Source organism: Propithecus coquereli, unplaced genomic scaffold, assembly GCF_000956105.1.
Source record: "Propithecus coquereli isolate 6110/MARCELLA unplaced genomic scaffold, Pcoq_1.0 Scaffold170, whole genome shotgun sequence".
Taxonomy (NCBI): domain Eukaryota; kingdom Metazoa; phylum Chordata; class Mammalia; order Primates; family Indriidae; genus Propithecus; species Propithecus coquereli.
Genome location: NW_012141636.1, coordinates 789,593 through 812,427, shown reverse-complemented (window position 1 = coordinate 812,427; position 22,835 = coordinate 789,593). Strand labels below are relative to the sequence as shown.

At 35.8% G+C, this 22,835-nt stretch overlaps 1 protein-coding gene across 3 annotated transcripts in view; it reads left to right on the top strand.

Moving 5' to 3' along the window:
- RAB30 (RAB30, member RAS oncogene family) overlaps nucleotides 1-7,447 on the top strand; it is a 75,624-nt gene extending 68,177 nt beyond the window's left edge. For 2 of the 3 annotated variants that reach the window (XM_012641799.1, XM_012641800.1), the window contains exon 5: nucleotides 4,305-5,282. In XM_012641799.1, the coding sequence (XP_012497253.1) occupies nucleotides 4,305-4,555 (251 nt within the window). In that variant the 3' untranslated portion in view covers nucleotides 4,556-5,282. Of the gene's footprint in view, nucleotides 1-4,304 lie in introns of all 3 variants that reach the window. The other variant, XM_012641801.1, reaches the window with a different exon arrangement.
- Nucleotides 7,448-22,835: the final 15,388 nt, after the last annotated feature.

The window sequence follows — 22,835 nt, the reverse complement described above, 5'->3', positions numbered from 1 at the left end:
GGTTATAGCTATATACTTCATGCCGTCAACATTCACTTCTTCTGCAATTGAAGAGAAAATGAAATAGGTCCTATCCCATGGTGATGGTTTAGAAAAACAAAGTAGAAAACATTGCTGACTGATTTTTTTTTATCAACATAGGGTCTAGGAAAGAAGTTGGATGGTCATGAAAGCTATGTGGGCTGCTGAACATTAAAAAAAAAACAAAGCTAATTACAAGATGGTGCTAATGGCTGGTCTAGAAGTAAAATATCTTTTAAAAAATATCTGATAAGGAATTCATTATTGAAGCAATTGTTTATTGCCCAAAAAATGGACTTTGGTTATTTTTTTCCTTCCTAATATTTATGCTGATTTAAGAAATTCTATGTTTTAGAAAGAATCCACTAAGGGAAATGCCACAGTTTGTTTTCATCTTGTAGGAAAATAGAACCTCTGTTTATTATGGGGGAAAAGCAGAAAACTACCTTTGGTTTTCTATGGTGAAAAATATACCCATTAAAAACAGAATTGCAATGAAATGGACTAGGTCATTAAAAACTCCTCTAGCTGTAATGGAAAAGTGTTAATAACTGTTTGGTTGTTAAAACATTTTCTTCCTAGGAAGGAATGTTGCTTTTTATTCTAGACCTGAATTTTGGAAATTTGGAAAGAGAACCTTAGAAACATTCTTAAATTACAAACTGTAGTTAACAGTAAGCTAAGTAGACACTTTATACAGCATTATAATTGGTATATAAGAGCCAGGAATCATACTAGGAACTTTGTGTGTTATTATCCCTAATTTACGGATGAGGAAACCAAGGAAGGCTCAGAGAGGTGAAGTTCTTTGCCCAAGGTCACAAGCATGTAAGATCAACTCCAAGCTCTATAGTTGCCCACTGTAATATTTTGCTTTGTAACAAATTGCTGAACTTTTCCTTCAGGCCGCTAGGTTAAGTATGTGCCTCTCTATGAGCTAGTGCTCTGTGCCCAGTCCGAAAAACCCAGTTGCACAAGGGAAAACCTTTGCCATGAAGCATTTGAGAGCCCCTGGCTCTGGCCTTGTACTTTCTCTCTGTTCCATAGAAAGCCCTTGAGATCTTGAGTCAAAGCATTAATACTTGAGGTTTTATCTAAGGAAGTTAAATGAAGATTTGAGAGGAGATGGTTCAATATGAAAGAGGCATTGGCCTTTTTAAAAAAAATAACCTTTTTACTATGGAAAATTTCAAACATAAGCAAAAATAGGGAAACAGTACAGTGAATCCCTATGTAAATATCTCTCAGCTTCAGTAATTATCAACTATAGCCAATCTTATTTTTTCTGTCCCCATCTATTCTGTCTACCCTCTCCCTCGGATTATTTTGAAACAAATCCCAGATGTTATATTAATTCATCCTTCAATATCTATGTATATCTCTAAAAGATAAGATTTTTAAAGTGAAAACCTAACCACGGTGCCATTTTCACACCTAAAATGTATTAACAATTCCTTTTTAGCCTCAAATAATTTAGATAATGTTCAAATTTCCCTGATTAACTCATGAATTTTTTTTAAGTGTGTTCAAATCAAGATCCAAATAAGGGCCACATGTTGTAATTGATTATGTCTTTTAATTCTCCTTTTGTCTGTAGGTTCCCCTTCTATTTTTTCCTCTCTTAGAATTATTGCTAAAGTGTTTGTTTGTCTTATAGACTTTATAAGTCTAAATTTTGTTGTTTCACCCCTGTGGTATCATTTGACATGTTCCTCCATCACCTATATTTCTTGAAAACTTATAAGTAAATCTAGAAGCCTGATGAGATTCGGGTTTTGTTTTGTTTTGTTTTGTTTTCCTGTTAGCTAAAAGACTACATATATGGTATTCTGAGGTGCAGTTCTCATAGGACAGGCAAGAATGCTTGATTCTTTGTTTTTTATTCACCACTTTTCAAGGTAATAAGTTGGTTCTCTAGTCTGTTTCGAAAGTAACTATTGAAGTTCGTTTATATTTTTAGTATCATTACGAACTTATGGAGTTAAATATATTTGATATATTCCTGTCCCTTGCGATCATTATTATTATTATTGATGTTCCAATTTTTCCATCTTTGGCAGTGGAAACTTTTTCAAATGGGCTTCTGAGTCCTTTTGACATAGCCCCAGAAATCTTTGATAATTTTTTTGCTTTCTGGTGTAAGTGTTCCAGCCACATCTTGTGCACTTCCTGCCCCAGACCTGGAATTAATCATTTCTTCTAGAAGTGCTGTTTTTTTTAAAATGGGAAGTTGTATTTAGAGGCTACAACCTGGCTGCTAGGAGTCCTCCTGACTAGTGGGTTGGTTATCATTTTTAGGCTTTTCAGTGGGTAGAGTGTGTATGTGTGTGTGTGTGTGTGTGTGCGTGCATGCGTGTGGAGGAGTGTGGTAAATTCCATAGTATCTACAAGAAGGTTGTCTTATTAGGCTCTGCTAGGTGTTCAGATTCACAAGACCGTCATAGACGATGTGTGGCATCACGTTCATTTAGAAGGATACAGGATAGGAAACATGGCTTAACAGCAGGCCAGCAGCAGGCATCCCTCTTTGGTGGGAGTAATACTCATAGCAGTCCACGTAGCTTTCCAAGACAATTCAAGTGTGAGGGAACAAGGCTCACTTCAGGAGAGTGCAGGATCTGCCCTGGCCTAGAAGCCTCAATGCCCCACAGGAGCCAATATCTCTTATAACAACTCCACACTCCTAACTTTCAGGGTCCCATCACCACATTCAGGGAAGCCCAAAGTTATGGCTTTCCACTGGGTATTTATAATCCATAGATAGAATTCCAAGGCCAGATGTAATTTATCAATCAGCAGGCATTTTTACCATAAGCAATATTGCCGGGTAACACAATTGACATTATCACCTTTGTCAAGTTTCCCAGACAGTAGAAGTAGAAAACTTTTTTAAAGATAAAATACACTATCAATTATTCACACCGATATGTCTATTTATAATTCAGGACTGTAGAAATTTACTTAACCTCATTAATCTTATATCTACATTGCCTTTTTCTCATGCCAAAATCCCAGTTCCCAATGACACCAGCATAATTACTCATTTACTTTATCTCATAATACACATATAGCAGCCTCAGAATAACAATACCAACACTACCACCACTAAGATGATTACTGAAACAGTTCAAGGTTTTTTTCCTGCAATTCTTTTTTTTTTTTTTTTTTTTTTGAGACAGAGTCTCACTCTGTTGCCTGGGCTAGAGTGAGTGCTGTGGCGTCAGCCTAGCTCACAGCAACCTCAAACTCCTGGGCTCAAGCAATCCTTCTGCCTCAGCCTCCCGAGTAGCTGGGACTACAGGCATGCGCCACTGTGCCCAGCTAATTTTTTCTGTATATTTTTAGTTGTCCAGATCATTTCTTTCTATTTTTAGTAGAGATGGGGTCTCGCTCTTGCTCAGGCTGGTCTCGAACTCGTGAGCTCAAACAATCCGCCCACCTCGGCCTCCCAGAGTGCTAGAATTACAGGTGTGAGCCACCGCGCCCAGCCCCTGCAATTCTTTTTGTCCTTAGGGTATATACCAGTACAGATGCATGGTTAAATTACTGAATCTTAAACTCACTTGAAATAGTTTCTGTCCTTGTGGTTATACCACTACATGACAAACATGTTCATTTGTTTAATTTTGCTTTCAATTTTTAGGAATTGCTTTTTGAATTTAATATTAATTATATAATTATAATTAATTATATAATTATATAAAACATTTATAAGTTTCTAAAGTCAAACCTACAAAACAAAGTATATTCAGAGAGGCCTGGTTTCTATCCCTGTCCCCTCAACCCTGTTCCTTTCATAGGTAACCTTATCTTTTAAACTTAGATTTTGATTTATTTTTCCATTAAAAAAGGGAATAAAGTATATAATATATATATATTCATATTATTTCCTTTTTCTTGGACAGTTACACATTATATATACTTTTTTTCCTTTTTTTTGTTTTTATGCTGAACAGTACATCCTAGTGTTCTCATGCTATGGCAGTATATGGAAACATCCCTTATTGTTTTTTACAGTGGCAAATACTCCATTGTGTGGATGTACCATAGTTTATTCAGTCAGTGCCCTACTGATGGACATTTGAGTTGTTTCCAATTCTTTGCTGTTACAATGGCACTCACATTTTAAAATAAACATTTCAGTAATCATAGTCATATTGGCTTTGCTTTCTTTGCTCACCCATCTGTCTGGTTTGACTTCAGATCTGGAATTGCATTTCGATGCTTTTGGGGCTGCAAAAAGTCAAATGATGATTCTTCCTTTGATTTTGCTGCTGTTACAGGCAACAAGATTGATCTGGCTGAAAGGAGAGAGGTCTCCCAGCAGAGAGCTGAAGAATTCTCAGAAGCTCAGGACATGTATTATTTGGAGACCTCAGCCAAGGAATCTGATAATGTGGAGAAACTCTTCCTTGATTTAGCATGTCGACTCATCAGTGAAGCCAGACAGAACACACTTGTGAACAATGTATCCTCACCCTTACCCGGAGAAGGGAAAAGCATCAGCTATTTGACTTGTTGTAATTTCAACTAAAGGCTGAGGCAAGGAGAAGCAAAAGGAATCAGCAGCTGCCCTGATGGGCCACAAGTTACTGGGGAGATCTGGAGATGACTGTGGCTCCTGCTCTCGGATCTTATGACTCCTGTGGGCTCCTGAGCTTACAAAGCATGGCAGGCCAAGGGCCTTGACCACAGGCCAGCATTAGCAGAACATATAATGGTTTCACCCTTTTGCAGTCTGGAGTTGGAGCAAGGAGAAAATTGCACTAGGCACTCCATGATCTGCAGAGCATGTTGCTTTTGTTTTTTTAAAAAGCAAGTAAAAGTGCATTCCTGAACACAGCCCAGGGGGAAATGTACTGTAGGGATCCCTCCTGCACGTCAGTGGGTGCATGTGGGAGCTGTTCTTTAGGGCTTCGGTAGTAATCTTCTAGGGGCCCTGGTTTTCTTGTCTACCAGATAAACCAAAACTGGGAAGGCCAAGTACTGTCTCTGTGGTGCATATCGATGACCCCGTGGGGATTTTGAAAAGTGTTATTTCTCTTGTCCACAGGCACTTTCAAGAACTTTGGGATGTAAAAATGAAATGAAACCTTTACCCATGACCAACAGTAACAATCATTGTTTTAAAAATATATTCAAGCTCCATGACTCCTTTTGGTGCTAATGATTCTGCTGTTTCACAGACCAAACGTTTTAGTACATTGATGTCTTTAAATGTATTATGTAGAAATAAAAAATCGGGGAAGTCCATGAATCAGCACTCTTTCTCAAAGTCTCATTACTACCTTTTTAAAGGTGGATTTGTTGGAAAAGAGAGTACTTTTCCTTTCATGTTCCCTACTGAATCTCTGCCATTTTCTTCTACTCTCTTATCTTCCTGCCCTTTAAGTAAATGAAAAAATTTGAAAAATGGAAAAAAAATACAGATGTTGATGATATTCTAATATAAAAGATTAGCTCTAAAACGTCATGAGTAGTATGAGAAAACTGACCAGATATGACCAAAATACTGTGGATTAATGGACTGCAGTGCAGGGTTCCAAGCAGAGCACAGTCCTAGATAGCAGGTGACATCTTTTACTTCCTGGTACTGTCCATCTTGGACAGACCAAGGCTTAGGATTTTGTAGATTTTTTTAGTATAATCAGTGAGAATAGCAACAGATGATAAGTTTCATGAACCATTTTTGTATCTTCTATGATAACCTTAGAAAAATTCTGTTTGTGGAAGCAGGTTGAACTGTCATTTATCCCCTCTTGTAATAATGTTACTCTGAGACTCATGACCATACACTCTTTCCTGTTTCTTTTTCTTTTCCTTTCTTTCCTGGTCTCTCTCTTCTTTCCTCCCTCCCTCCCCCACTTCTTCCCTCCCATCCTTGTATGCATGTGTTACTGCAAATCTCCAATTCAAATGGAGGTGTATATGCCTTTACTTAGCCAATTTTAAAACAAGACTCGAAATGGAAGATGTGCTGCTGAATGTGTTTCTGTTTCTTCAGTGCCATACTTTGATAGCTTCCAATTTGTTCTCTGATATAAATGCAAATTGGGAAAATAATTAAACCTGTTATATTGTTGATGTTGTCAGAGGTTTCTGTAGCTTGCTGCTTAGCATAACTGAGGGATGAGTAATGGAATAAGATATGGTATATAATTCCACTGTTGCTGTAGATGGTGACAATCTCAGTCCTGATATGTTGATGTTTAAAAGCTATTTAACTGTAAAGAAATGAGTGATGTAGGGACATGATATTGATAAAGCATCTAGCATTTCTCTAACAGGTTCCAGAGTGACCAATCTCTTGCTCATGGGATTATATATATTGTGTAAGGGACTGATACTTTTGATTGCCCTCACTGTGTTTTTCCTGATCCTATGGGAAAAAGAAAGGGATTCCAGAAGTTTGACTTGTTTTGCTTTTAGAATCTTCCTCTACAGGAAAGAAAAATCATTTTAATAAAAATCAAAATAATTTATAATAATTGTTCCTTTCCCTCCCCATCTTCTCCACTAAGCCAGCAACTAAAGGTATTTAGAAAACAAGTTAATCAAAGTGGGCAGAAGAAATTCACTTTTTAAACTGTGAGGAAATGTCCCTAACTTTAGATTTATTACCTTTCATTTAGGGCAAAAGTGCAATGTCCCCAGCACATAGTGACCCAACTTTGTCTCACAGCAGCAAGTGTATTGAAAATAAAGTTACTTTGTGAACTTAGAGGAATATGTTTTGTTAGATTGGACTGATATAGTTGCAAAATAACAGGTTTTAGGGCCATACTTGTGTTATGAAATTCTCATTCCCTAGGGTTCAGCCTCCTCTTTATACGCTTGGCCAGACTCAGAAGGGGATTAGAAAGCTCTTCTCTTGGCCCTTGTCTTCCCCTTACTCCTCCCAGCCTTTCTGTAGCTTACAGTCACCCATCCATGGCCCATCAGCAGGGACACATGAGAATGTGGGACTTTGTTTCTTTTTTTCTTAGTTGTGTGAATTCCAGATTAGGCCTTATGGACACTTGTCCACTGATATATCTCAAGTTTGAGAACAATCCCTGACAATATTGTAGGTGCAATAAATATTAGTTGAATAAACAATTTAGTGCCAAGAGGGACTTTTTTGGTTAAACAGAAATTCCTTCAAGTAGAACTTGAGAAAGGACACTAATTAAATGAAATCATCTTCACCCAGGCCAGGACCTAAACTTATTGGTTTGCCTAATAGTTCTTCTTGTCATGGCAATATTTCCTAAGATGAGCCTTCTTTAGATAAAAATGAATTCTCATTTAATGGTAGTTGAAAAAGAGTTGCTTTATCATAATTTAACTTGGCTTGGTCTGACTAATAAGACTACCAGAGTCCAGGTCTCCATTTTTGGTGTGATCTTTTTCTTCTTTTAATAAAGTTATTAACTATATGGCAAAACTTTTTCAGTTTCCAATGGAAACACATGATATTCATGTCATAGAGTCAGGCTTGGGGAAATCTATGAAATCATAGTTTGCTAGTGATATTTTATTATGGCTTTGTGTAGACTGTATCCTCAAAAGATTTTGTGCTTCTTCTTCCCCCATGGAAGGCTTTTTCTCCTTTCTATGCTTTTATTAGATCTGTTGAATTATATTAACATTTATCTTTTGACTATACAGGGCCAAATATCTTTTTTGTGGCTTATGTAGACTAGGCCATTGGTTTTTCCTGGCCTTTCTTTTTCCCTGTCTTTTAGTCATTTCATGTTAACATGTCTGCCTAAGTAAATTGGCAAGAAAATAACTAAAAATGAAACTCAAATGGATCAATTTGACAATTTGTCAAGCTCTGATTTAGAGTTTGTAAGAAAGGTAGAGACCACTGACCAAAATAAGATATTTGGATTAGGATTATTTTAAGCCATTTAGACTTGTTGGAGGAAGGAGGCAGATTCAACATAGGACTGAATTCTTATCTTTCTTCTTCTGTTCACGAACGAATGCCTTTGGAGGACACTGGTGACTTCCTCAGTGTTAGGTCAGTGATTTGCCTCATTCACCCTTTAGCGATCCTGTAATTCTACTGCATCCAGTTTCAATTAATGCCTTTTGTTCTGAATAAATACCAGTTGCAAATGATTTTGAATTGGTCCTCTGACTAAAGTGAAACATCTTTTTTTAAACCAAGGCATGTGAATGAGATATCTTCTTATAATCAGAAAAAAAATTTGTTTTTTTCCTGCGTATCAAACGAATGGCCTTAAAGAAAGACATTTTATATTTCTTAATCCTGTAGAACTCTGTGTATTTCATGGTCATAAATACTTAGGGATCGTTTCTCTATTAGCCTCCAGGAGAGCTCTGCTAGGATTTGCGATTTGTTTTTTCTAGATTTTTTGATTTTGTTTTAACTGCAAGTGATTGCTTACTGTCCTCAACCATGGTCCTGACAGAGGTGTTTTGATGTAACCATGATAATACTTTTGAGACTTAGCTAGAGAATCAAAAGCACTGAAATAACATTTGCATCTCATCCTTCAGACAAAATGTATTCCATATAAGTAATCTGGTTAAACACCGATTTGGGGATAAGGAGGGGTGTGTTTACTTTACTCTGTTTGGATTTCATTTCTGTGACATGAGCCTATTTGTGTTTGGAAGGAAAGATGCCTTCCCTTACATTCTTCATACTGGTAATTTCTTCATACTGAATTAAGAAATTACCATCCCTTCAAACTGCTAATGAATATAGTAATGCTAGAATAAGGGAGGTGGTACTTTATCTCCTTTCCTAAGTCCCATGATTTTGGAATGTTATTAATACAACCATTTCTGGGAGCCATAGTCTAAAATTAAAAACAAATTGAGGTATTACCAGCCTGGTGAAGGAATTTAAAATTTAAGAAGTTTAAAGAATACTTGAAGGATTTGGGGAGATTTAGCTTAGTAAACAGAGGAGAATACAATTATTCTATTAGAGCAAGATGTTCTATGGTTCAAAGGGGTGGAATGAGGTCCACTGAATGAGGCCATAGGGCCACAGATTTGGGTTCCATGTGAGGGAGAAGATTCTCAAAAAGTTGGTTCTCCATGGAATGAGCTGCCTCAGGTAATAGCCTCTGTCAAGCAGAGGCTAGATAAGAACTTGGCAAAAATGATGTAGAGAGAATCCAAGCATTGGTTGGGGATTGGACCAGAAGACCTATCCACCTAAAATTCTATGTTGCAGTAATTTGCCCCTCATAACATGTTTAATTGAATGTCTGTTGAACCATAGCTAATGATTTTTTTAAAGGAGATTTTCTCTTCTGCCAGCAGTGCGTTCTGCTTTCCAGGAAGGAGGTTGGTTACGGATCAGTAGGCCAAGAGCCTGGCTTGCCATTATGCCGTAAGCTGTGATTGCCTTGTCAGTCCATTCACTGATGTCCCATTGAAATCACAAATTTGTTCTTGAAGTAAAAATCCAAAAGGTATTGTCTTATTAGTTACATGAAATTATTCATTTATCACTTGCCAAACATAGGCCTTGCTCAGTTTAATGAAGAATGGGTGTCTCTTCAGGATTTCAGGATAGGTCTTTTTAGCAAAGCAGAATCTTCTGTTAAAGATCCCACAAATAGAGCAATATGAAGTTTTGCAGCTCCCATGAGAGATGGGCAGGTGGGTCACTGGCATAAAGCAGTCCTCAAGATCTATTTTAGAAAAGTTTCAGATGACATTTGGTTAGCTGGTTTGATTTTCTTGAGAAAACATGAGTTTAAAAGAACTGAGACCAAATTGCTTCATATAGAAAGTAATAAAACATAGGACTTCGATTTGAAAATTAGATAGCAATTTTTGCTAATAAAGTGAATGGCACAATGATTTTATTACAAAATAACTTTTACCCTTGCTAGGCTAATAAATGGCTCTTCACTGGTCCTTTAAAAAAAAGTCATTGGTCTTGAATCAGTGCGGTGAGAAAGAAACATACTTGAACATGGGTGAGACTTTGACTCTTGGATAAGAGATCAGAGCACAAAGGCTAGCCACCACTTCTTTGACTTCCTGAGGTATGCGTCAAAATCTTACTTTCCCACTAATTTGAAGTAGAATTTTTGGAGATACTGTGTTCTAGTTCCTGATGGAATCTTTGGTGAATGGTGACTTTGACACTTCAGAGAGTGATGTACAGAAGGGGGAACACTAGGTGTGAGAAGTCCTAGTATGCCACAAATTAGCTGCGACTTCAGGCAAAGCACAATTATCTTGAGTACCAATTTTCTCATCTATGAGATAGACCTGTCAGGATTATTGTGACAATTAGATGAGATAAATTCAAAGTACAGTATGCACTCAAATATTAGTTCTTTTCTCTTTAATTAAGAGCAGACTTTGGATGGTCTGATACAAGTATAGATCCTTAAGGGACAAAACAAAGAAACCTTCCTGGCTTCAAAGAAAAGAACTCCATTTCTGAAAGGGTGCCTTAAAAGGAAGTCACTTATTTGATCCATCCTTTTACCTTTGGACTTTATGGTCTCAGTCACCCTTCCATTTCTTTACATACTTCAGGAAAGGTATTTTTCTCTCTCTCCCAATAGGCAATTCCAGGGTTGTAAACTTGTTATTATCAGGAAATTTAATCTTAGAACTGAAATACCTCACAGTGCAATTTAAGCTTCTTTTTTTTTGATCCCATTTTGCATGGGAAGAAAAATGGTTTGATCCCTATCTTCTTTTTAAGGGGCTACATTTGCCATTTGTCATTGCCCTTTTGCCTAAAAAAAAAAAAAGGTCAGAAAACTCATTAAGGTGATAATCATTCCCTTGGTGAATGTCAGAATAAGTATTTATTAACTCTTCACTTCTTATTGGTATCAGACCATAATCTTACTGGTGATTAACTCTTCAATTATGTATTTTTATTCTTTAATTATAACACATAATTGATAACAATGTGCTTCTAAAGAATTATTCTGGTTGTGTGGCTCTTGTTTCCTCTCATTGGTAAAAATGGTGTCATGAATCCGTTTTGTGGTCTGCTTTTAGAATTTAATTTCATATATAACATTACTTGATGGACGTAATTACCAACACCCAAAAGGGTTTCTTTCCCTTTCTATGTGTGCACTAAGTACTGAAATAAAATTTGGAGTACCAAATACCTAATAGGGCAAAAATTCATGTACAGAACAAAAGATAAGAATCTGGTCTGTTCGGATAATTTGTCACTAGTTGGCTGAATGGTGCACAGCTTTTGTTTAAGGTTATACACTATGCCTGGATTAAGTAACAATAGTAAAACTTGACAAGCCTTCTGAAAAACAGCTGCTAAACATAGTGCTTTCTGGAATGTAATCATGAAGAATAAATATTCTCTTGTCCTATACAATTACAGAGTGCAAGTGGAACTTTCTTGTAGACTATTTGACAATGAATGTCAATTGATTTATTTTTAAAAATGTTTTTAAATCCTTTTATCCCTTTAAGGCCTATTGAGGCTTTCATGTCCCTGTTATAGAAAATTTCAAATGACTGGAATGCTGGCTTCTAATTTCTACTCACTGAAGTGTCTTCTAGACATACCAGATGGTTGGAGCTCCTTTGATAGTATATAAGGGAGCTACATAAATATATTTGGATTAGCACAGAGTAAAATTGCTGTTTTCAACAAAAAAAAACCTCTGTTCAAAATTTCAGTTAAAACAGTGGTTAGAAGAGATTTTTGATGAAGGAAAAAAGTATGCCCCATATATACTGTTGCACACACTTTAATGCATGACTTTTAGTATAGGGATGAAATAAAATGCAAAATATATAATTCTGGAGATCTCAGCAGCTAGTTAAAATATTTAGAGAAGCTGCTTAGAGAATCCTTGATTCCCTCCTCCCTTTCCTATCTCTCCATTAAAACACATACACATAGATTTAACAAACAGGTTAATCATTGAGTTTTATGAACTCAATTCTTAATATTTGGCTATTGGTTTTAAGCATAGGATCTCAGTAAAATTTGTATGCATCAATATATATAAAATCTAACCAACTTCAATACAAGAATAGTACTTGATTTTAAATGTTAATATGCAACTATTAATAGTATACTGCATCATATTTTCTGTTCACACATTGATTTTTTTACTTAACAAAAAACGTGTTAGAAATATAGGCCACTAATGACCTGAGTGCAATTTGCTGAAAACATTTTGTAGAAAGGTGACTGTATGGAAAATTCAATCAACATTTTAAAAGAGGGGTAGGGAGGGAATAAAAAAACTGAACAAAATATTTTTAAACGAAGTTGCATCTCTTTGTAAAATTAGGATATAATTTACATGCCATACAATTTACCCTTTTAAAGTGTAAAATTCAGTGTTTTAAATTATATTCACTAAGTTGTGCAACATCACCATTATCTAACTTCAGAACATTTCATCATCCCCAAAAGAAGCCTTGTACCGTTAGCAGTCGGTCACTCCTCCTCCTTCCTCCAGCATCTGGCAACCACTAATCTATTCCTGTCTCTGTGGATTTGCCACTACTGGACATTTCATGTGACTATAATCATACAATATATGGCCTTTTGTGTCTGGCTTCTCTTACAAAACAATGTTTTCAAGGCTCATCCATGTTGTAACATGAATATATTCTTTTCATAGTTAAATAATATTCCATTGTATGTATCCATCACATTTTATTTGTTCATTCATCAGCTGATGTACATTTGGGTTGTTTCCAATTTTAGGCTATTATAAATAATGCTGCTATAAACATTTATATGAAATTCTTTTGTGGGGTGTATGTTTTCACATCTCTCTTAAAAGCAGTTAGTTTAACAAGTCAAGCCATTTGTGTTTAAGTAGAAGCTCTTACGATGCTATTTGGAGAATGCAACTTACGATCTTAGTTCAAATGATAAATTAAGGGACCCTGAATAAAAGCTAACTCTTCAATACATCCATAATAATTTTTCTATAAGCCTGTCTTTTAAATATGATAATTTTATGAAGGCTGCTTCAGTCTTGTAGAAATTGAATTGTCATCACATAGAGAATTTCTAAAGTCCTCTGCATTGTTTCAAAGGACAGCTACAAATCATACTGGAGAGTAGTATTCATTCAATCTTTTAGGATTTAATGAAGAAGCATTTTTAATATACAATTTCTTTTATATATTGACTGTCTTTTAAAGTTTGGACTTTCCTCCTTGAAAAGAGTTTGTCAAATCGCCAAGCCACCTGACTGTCCATTGTAGCTTAAGTTTTTACTAAGAATAATTCCTACTAAGAGTAAAAGAAAAAGAATGTATTTTGTGTGCAAAGGATGAATGTATTAAAAAATCTTTTTATTTGTAAGAATTTTTTTAAAAAGCTGAATGGAAATTGCTTTCCCATGTACTTGTATATAAATAAACATTTCCTGTTGTCCACATTTGGAGTCATATGCCAAAGTGTATGTAAAAAGCAAATAAGCTTTAAGTATGCTAATGCCCTTGAGTATGATGTGGAATGTGCCCTGGATCTGGGGGATCTAGAGACCTGAGTTTGAGTGTTGATTCTCTAACTGGCTAAACTTGGACAAACACCTAATATTTTGTACCATAGTTTTCTCCTCTGTAAAATAAGGGGCTAGATTAGATCACCTTTAAGGCCTCCACCAATTATAATAGTAACACTACTCTGCTGTATTCAGGATGTGAACATGATAAGCAAATTATTTTTATTGGTGAGAAATATGCTTTATTCTATGATTTATATTGAAAGCATTATTACACTCAGGACCAGGAATCATAAATCCTAGTCCCAGTTCTGACAGTGATAAACCATAAATTCTAGATCCAGTCAGTGTGACTTTGGGTTAATCATTTCATTTCAAGCCTTATTTTTCCCAACTACAAATATGGACACTAGATTACATATCCTCAAGGTACCATCCAGATAAAAACACATTATATGGTTCTATATTGTTTAGAGAGAACACTTAAGATATTATCCTTCATAATTAGGAATGAGACTACTTATCACTAGTAAGACCTTCATCCATTCACCCATTCATTTATTTACCATTTATTGAACATATATCATAGGGTAGGCACAGGAATCTGCCTTTTAGGTGCCCTACACCTCCACTGCAGGAGTCATGGACTTGCACCTTTTCTTAAAATTCGTCCACCCCAATCCTTGCTTCTCACCCCCTTCTTTGGGACATGCATTTGAGAGGTGAATGTCTTGGATTAAGAGTACAGTTGGTCATGTAGCAAGGTAGAGTTAACAGGATAACAAAGTATGGCCTTGGGATTTCTAGCATGGTGTTCTTTAGTTAATTGAACATAGGCAATCTCTAACCTTATCTGTCATTATCATTTAGCATTTGCAAAATATTGGGCTTTGAAAAATCATTTGATATAATTTTATGTTACTGTCCAATGACAGCCTCTCTGCAGTTGATATGAGACTCTTAATTTTACCATTTTAGCACCTTTATTAAAAGGATGTGCTTGCAGAAATTTTTCTGAATTTGCACATGTTGTGCTTTTTAAGTGTTCTATTATTAATATTAGTTTGAACCACATGAAATTGCTGTTCTTATAGGTCAAAAAGCAGTCAGATATTGGCAATTTCATATGATCCTGATATGATCTAGTAAGTCATAAGCAGCAAAGACTAGCAGGCAAATACCACTAGCTGAGGAAAATATTTTAAGTTTTTCTATTCTGTTTTGTTTTTGCCACTAAGGGAATTTGGACAAGTTAGTTCACCCTGTACGTTGGTTTTTCCATTAGTTAATGGGGACAAATTGCAAACTTGCATAGAAGTGAAAAGTGTTCATTCATATATAAAACATTACAGATCACTGGAAGAAAGGTATAAGTATAGTTTATTCACAAAATATCTAAATGTTCAAATCATTGTGCTTCTCATCTGGGCAGTTTAATACTTCAAATACAGAATTTTTTGGCAAATTGGAAATCAGTGTTTTGAAAAACCTTTAGGATCACTATCATTAATTGGCAATTATTCCATGTCTGCTAACTGGTGGACTACACCTGACATATACCATCTACATAACCCAAAACACATCTGCAACTGAGACATGAAACCTGCAGCTATATTTAAACCACAATCACATGGGTGTGCTTTTGGCCAGGTGCTCACATCTGAATATTTCAAGATCTGTAGTACATTTCAGGAACTGAAATAGTTTACTTCGATTACTTGCAAGAAACCACGTCAGTAATATCAAACATCTATATTTTCAGGCCTTGTATTTTCACATGTAGATCAAAATAAGCTTGAAGAAACAGTCTTTGATCTTAGAGATGTACCCATAAGACCTAACAACTGTATGAGACCTAACATTCTACAAAGTTTATTGATGTGCATATTTATATTTAATCTTCATTGTAGTCCTGTGAAGTACTTTCAGCAGCTGGAGTAGAAAGTGCACAGATTTTGAGGGAAGGCAAATATGAAAACCCTGCTTTGAACATGGAAATATTCTGGGCAAAGGGATGAAGAGTGCAAAGGCTTTAGGCCAAAGTACCTGTATTAACTTGGGCAATTTGATCTCTTTTTACCTCAGCTTCCTCATTTACAAAATAAGGATCTCTAGGCTTGCCTCTATTTATTTGTCAGACACATACTATGTGCCAGGTAGTGTTCTAGTCACTAGAACTATAGCAGTGAACAAAATTTTAAAAAGTGCTTTCATGGAATTTACATCATAGCATTTCTATAAAGAAATGTATAGTATGTCAAGTGGTGATAATTACTATGGATAAAATAAACCAGGGCAAGGAAAAGAGGTCATGATGGTGAAGTGTTGCTGTAATATTTTATGTAGGGCGGTCAAGGGGAGGCTTCACTGATAATGTGTCATTTGAATGAATATAGACTTGATGGAAGTAAGGGAGGGAGAGGTACAAATCTTGGGGAAAAGTATTCTAGGCAGAGAGAACATTATGTGCAAAAGCATTAAGGCAAAAGAATTCCTGACACTCCAGGACTATCAAGGATTCCAGTATGGCTAAAACAAAATTAATGACTAATGAGCAAAGGGCAGATGAGGTTTGAAGGAAGTAGTGGCATAGATCATAGCACCTTAGAGGCTATTGAAGGCCTTTGGTTTTTTACTTAGAGTGAGATGACAGTCCTTGGAGGGTTTTGAGTGGAAGAGTGATGTGACTTAACGGGATCACTCTACTGTCCTGTGAGCATAGATTATAAAGGGGCTATGGGAGAAGAAATGAGACCATCTAGGGAGACAACTGCTATAATCCAGGTGGGAGAAGGTGACTTTGCCATAAGAGAAGATGTGGATATTGTGGGAAGTGCTCATGAATCTGGCTATATCTTTAACTTATTATAGAAAATGTCAAACATAGATAAAAGTAGCATAGTACAATGAACCTCCATGTACACGTAACCCAGCTGCAACAATTACCACCTCATGGTCAATCTCATTTATCTATGTTCCTGCCCATTTTCTCCATTCTGTATTATTTTGAAGCAAGGCCCATACATCATATAATTTGATCAGAAATATTTTAGTATGTATCATTAAAAGAGTTTTTAAAATAAGCACAATATCACATCTAAAAAGTTTTAAATAATTCTTTAATATCCTCAAACATAGATTCTGTATATTTTAAAGATAGAGCCTATAGGTCTTGCTCCTGGTTGAGATGTAGAGAAAGAGGAGTCAAGGATGACTGTGAAGTTTTTGGCTTAAACAACTGGTACTGTTGTATTGACATTTACTTGCATGCAGAACACTGTGGGAAGAGCAGATTTTGGTGGGTGGAGTGAACCAGGAATTTGGTTTAGGACCTATTGAGTTTGTGATGTTTACTGAGTTTCCAAATAGAGATGCTGAATTGGAAGTTGTATATATGTGTCTGAAATTTCAGAACAGATCAGGCTGGAAATAGAAGTTTGGGAATTGACAGCATACAGATAGCATTAAAATACAGATAGCATACAGAAAGTCACGGAATATCAAAGTGAGTGTAAGTGGAGAAGAGGTCTTGAGGACTGAACTCTGGGGCACTCCCATATTCAGTCAGCAAGGGGGACAGAAGAAATGGCCAGTGAAATAGGAAGAAAACTAAGAGCATGATGTTCTGAAAGCCTAGTGAAAAAAAGTATTTCAAGGAGGCTGTGATCAACTGTGTCAAATGCTGCTAATCTATTAAGAAGTATGAAGGCAAAGAGATGATCATGAATTTATCAACATGAAGATCATTGGTGACCCTGGAAGAGCTATTTTAGTGGAGTTTTGGAGATAAAAGAATGCCTTGCGAAAGTTCAGGAGAATTGGAAGACAGGAAATGGAGGCAGTGATTATAGAATAAACTCTTTAAAAGTTTTTGCAGGTAACAGGTGTTACAAGGAATATGAGGCCCAAAGTTTTGTTTTTAAAGGAAGATATATTAGTGAGGACAGGAATAATTATGGAATGATTCATGCTACAGGAAAGAGGAAGACAGTATCTAGAGTGGTATCCTCAAGTATACTAGAGGAAGGTTTGACTTTAAGTGTCACTTAAGACACTTTGTATACATTAGCAGAAGGGAACTCAGGGTCTATGAGCACCTAGGTGTAGTGAGTTTGTGAGGAAGTGAGATGATATATATGGGTACCTGACATATAGAAGGCATACAACAAATGTTAGTTCTATTTTCTTTGGCCTTTTTTCCCTAAGATAATGCTAAGAATTTGGAGCCATAGACAGCTGTTTTATGAATCAGTGCATCATTAAGAGCAGAATTATTTGGCTTTAGAAAATTATGCGAGGCAAAAACATGTGAAGTACTGAGATATGTGGCATGTTGGTTAGGATTATCTGGCTATATATATTTTAAAAACCCAAGAAAATGAAACAGGGGTTTCTTTTTGTCAAGTGAAACTAGTTTAGAGGTTGGTAGCCTGGACTAGTACTGTGGTTTCCTGGCATTGTGACCTGGGCTCTCACTCTGGTCTCTATTTTCAAGATCACCTTAGAATCCATGATGGCAGCTAGAGCCCTAAGTCATCCTGTCCTAGTCCCAGCAGCAAGAAGGAAGAAGGGCCTGACCTGTTCATTTTAAGGAGACTTCTTAGAAGTTCCAGGCAACATTTCTATTTCTATCTTTCTGACCAGAATTTGGCCTGCAAGGGAGCATGGGAAACGTATTCTTTCAACAGGAAATATTGCTACTCTGAATGAAATAGGGGTTTTGTTACAAAGAAGGAAGCAGAGAATGGATATTAGGGTAGGCAGTTAGCAAGTTTGGCCTTAACATTTGTGGGAAGAGCATGGTTTTATAGACAAAAAAAACTGTTTGAACGCTAGCTCTACCATTTACTGATTGTGACCTTGAACAAGTTATTGTACCTCTGTGCCTCAGTTTTTTCTTCTGTAAAATTGAGCTAACACTACCTACCTACACAATGTTATTCTGAGATTATATGAAATAATACAGGTAAAGTGTCATGGTGTCAAGCATATAATAGGGATACAATAAATGCTAAGTAATACTACATAAATGAAATAAATTAGTTAGCAGGCCCTTGAGAGATGGTGTCTAGTTAATCAGGCTGACTGGCTACTCAAGAGTTATAGGTTTAATATGAGAGTCACCATACCCACTTCCCCTGTGTCATATAAGAAAGAAATACCCCAAGATCAAGAAAGAAGAGGTATAACATATTGTCAATGGCAATTATTGACTCCAATTAACTTAATCATGTCTGGTCAGCTTGCTCAAATTAATATTTATTCAGATGCTTTCAATCAATCTTTCTTCATCTGTTAGCAGCCAAACTGTCCTGAGACACGTAATCTGTCTAAGGCCTGCTGAAATATAGCTATATTGCCAAACATACCTTAAGTTTAGATCTTCAAAAAGTGGTAAATGCTTCTCCAGCCACTGCTGAATTTGGGGCCTCTGTTTTAGCCATCTTGCATAATATCTATTTTCATGATTCTTTTGGTTGGCTGAATTTGCAATTATTGGAGTCATAATCGCCAGAATATACAGCAACTGGGTTTGATTACATGTGTTTTTGCATCTACCAACCTGGCCTCGAGCCCTTGCAATTACTTACACAAAATGAAAGGCTGCTGGTCAGCCTTGGGTTTTGCAATGTCATTAATTAACATTTCCCACTCAAAGCAGGCAAGGGATAGACAAACATTTGACTCTTGGCAGAGCTGATGCCTCTAGTTAGTCAGCAGAAAATGCTTTAGCCTGTGAAGGAACTGTGAGACAGGGAGACGGGCCAAATGGTCATGCACTTTAGCTTGGCACCTAAAGGGAACTGCAGGAAACAGACTGGATTCTATTAGAAGAAAGGCGAGATTTTTACAGGTAAATTCATTTTCCTTCTTGGAGGCAATTCTCCAATCACATCACAAATTACTTTAGGCTGAAAAGCAAGTGATACATCAGAGAAAAACAGTACAGAATATTTAACCTATGTTTGACCTTAAGTTATTCAAGTAGTTGCAGCCATTGGTCAACAAAAAGGAAGGTGTTTTACAGAGAAATGCCTAGCTTGAGAGATGCGGAGCATGTGTAGCATACCCCTAAGCCTCATGGGAGGCAGTGCAGTACACTGGAAATGTCAGAGCTTTAGTTCTGCCACTTTTTAGTGATGTGGACCTGAGTGAGTTACTTGACTTCTGTAAATTCAGTTTACAGAGTTTAGAGGGATGATATTTTCCTCCATCCTCCTAGGTTACTTGTAAGGAATAAATGACAAAGTATATAAAATACCTAAGAGATGGCTCAGAGGGAGATGTTCCACATGTCAGTGATTTTTGCTCCCCTCAGTACAATGCACATATATTCCTTTAGCATCTTTAATATAAACTAAAACATGAACACATAAAAAATGTATAACTTAATGATTATAAGATAAACACTCTTATACTTGGGTCAAGAAATAGAACTTTGCCAGCCAGCCCAGAATCTCCTCTTTCCTTCTCAAAGTAATTGCTATTTTGACTTTCACAGTAATTAAGGAAGTGACGCACCCAAGTGTACATCTCAAGTCACTGAAGTTTTAATCATGGCCATTAAAAAAAAATTTCATGTACCTTTTAAGTGATCTTAGTATTCAGTTCCTCCTCCATTGTTTTCTTCTTACAATAATTATGTTGATGAACATCATGTTGTTCACCATGTTGATGAACATGGGCTGTTTGATCTGAAGTTTCTCAGTTTGGATTTTGCTGATTTTATTTTTATGGCGCAGGTCTGCATGTTCTGTCAGTTGTATATTTTGCAAATTGACAGCTGGATTCAAAGGAATGATAGACTCAGGTTCAATCCTTTTGTCAAGATTATAGGAAGTGGTATATTATTCCATCAGGAAGCATATAATATCTTCTCATCTCTCTTTGAAGTGTTAGCAGCCATTAATGCTTAACAAGTACATCCATTATTTGTTGGGGGTTGCAAAATGGTGATATTCCATTTCCATAATTTAATAAATGCATTGAAACGTTTTAATAAAGATAACTGCCCTTAATCTATATGATTATTCAATTCAATGCTTTATATAAGAAAAGCAAGATAAATTTTAAATTTTTCCATTTTTTTTAACCAGTTAATGCATTGGTTCTCTGTTATTATCTGAAACTGACTAGTTTTTAACATTATCATAAACTCATCAAATATATATTTATAAAAATACTATATAGCCTGATCTCTAATTTTTTCACCTTTTTTTGTATATCCTCCCAGCAGTACTCTATGCATATAAAATCCTTTATGCATGATGATGGGTATTTGTTTTACTATTGCAAACAATGCTTTATGGAATATCTTTCATACTTCCTCGTAGGAGTATATTTGTGGGATAAATTCCCAAGTACAATCTAGAACTCAGTAAACAATTTGCTGAATACTTTTAATGATAATATAATCTAACACAGGGCCTACCATATACATATGTCCTCAAAAAATGAATGGTATTGACTCTAAAGATCAGCAGCTAAAAGGAAAATCTGGTTGGCCACAATACCACATAAAATTATGGTACCAATGGATAACAAGTCATGTAATAGAATAGATATGACTTTAAGAACTGATAATTACCATAGAAAATTGAGAAAAATGAATAATGCTGATGTAGAAAACCATGTATCTCACATTTCTCCTCTAGATAAATTTAGGAGTCTGTGTTTCATGTATTCCTTGGTAAACACTTGAAAATTACCTCCTCCTCCCTAGTAGTTTACATCTATTTTATTCATTAAATGGTAACAATCTCTTAATAAACTGAAGCTGGAATAGCTTTTTAAATTTATATGTGTGTTTATATACATATACACACACACACATAAATTTACTTCACCATTTCCTTTCAAAAATAATCTAAGGCATTTTATAATAAAACATATACCATATGTTAATTTACTAAAAAAGAAATGAAATTTAGATCAATTAAAAGGAGGGAAAAACTTATAAGGCTTAATACAGTGGCTATCACTGAGCATTATATTTGGCTTGGAGTTCCTTGCAAGAAAAAGGGTAAATAGTCACAAGTGGAGTTCTTATTATTAGAATATAATTAAGCATATCAGTTTTAATGGGAGACAGTTTTTAATCCCCTCCCCAGCATTGAGTTCTAAACAAGACATTTTATGGGACCTTATGTAGAAGATCCAGATTAGTAGCTTCAACATCAACTTTAAAGAACAAACTAGATAATCTTTATAGTTGCTCATCAGCTATCTTTCCAACCTCAGGTTTCCACAGTATCTTTTTATTCAATTTTTCTATCATCAGTGCCAAGTACATAGAAAACACCTGTTGTTTGTTGTATGAATTCTTGAATTCAAAGAGATGTTGCCAATCTCTATTTAACATTTAATACAAAAAACCCTGGATTAAGGGTAAGTATGCCTCACTTACTAACCCCAGCCTTATGCTATATGAATGTGACCTTTGTCAAGACTTTAATCATCCATGGGTTTTTTCCCTTATCTATGAGATTTAGAGAAGTGATTTTAACACTGGCCACACATTAGAATCACCTGGAGAGTTTTTAAAAACTATTGCTATCTGGGATCTCTCCCTACAAATTCTGAAATATCTGGTTTGGAATAGGACCCAGGCATCACTGTGTTTTAAAAAGGTCCCTAAGTGATTTAAATTGAGCAGCCTGTGGACGAGAACCACTAGTTTAAATGATTTCCAAGGTCCCCTCCAGTTCTAAAATGCTAAGAACTGATGATGTTCAATATTGAGAAATTTAATGATTGTTTAAATAGGCTAACAAGGAAGTTGCAACTTTGTGGTGAGTTTTTAAAAATCATCTAAAAAGAGTAAAAATCCTGGGATGTTTATTACTTATACTAATAACTCATCAAAGGTCATACATTGTGTTAAATTCACAAATGATTCGGCCATAAAAGATGAATGAATGGCTCGGGAAACAATCTTAGCCCGGATTTCATTGTCTTGAGGTGCATGGGGGGCAGAAAATAATGCTCAAATGCTTTTTTGGCATCTGTTGAAATAATTATATGGTTTTTGTTCCTGGTTCTGTTATGTGATGTATCATGTTTATTGATTTGCATATGTTGCACCCCTGGGATAAATTCCACTTGGTCATGGTAAATGATCTTTTTAATGTGTTGTTGAATTTGATTTGCTAATATTTTGTTGAGAATTTTTGCATCTATGTTCATCAGTGATATTGGCCTGGAGTTTTCTTTTTTTTGTTGTGTCTTTGGTTTTGGTATTAGGGCAATGCTGATCTTGTAGAATGAGTTTAGAAGTATTCCTACTGGCTGAAGCAATATTGCTTTTACAAGACAGTAGAAGATTGAGCTGCCAGAATATTGTTGACTCTCATATTCATTTAGGTG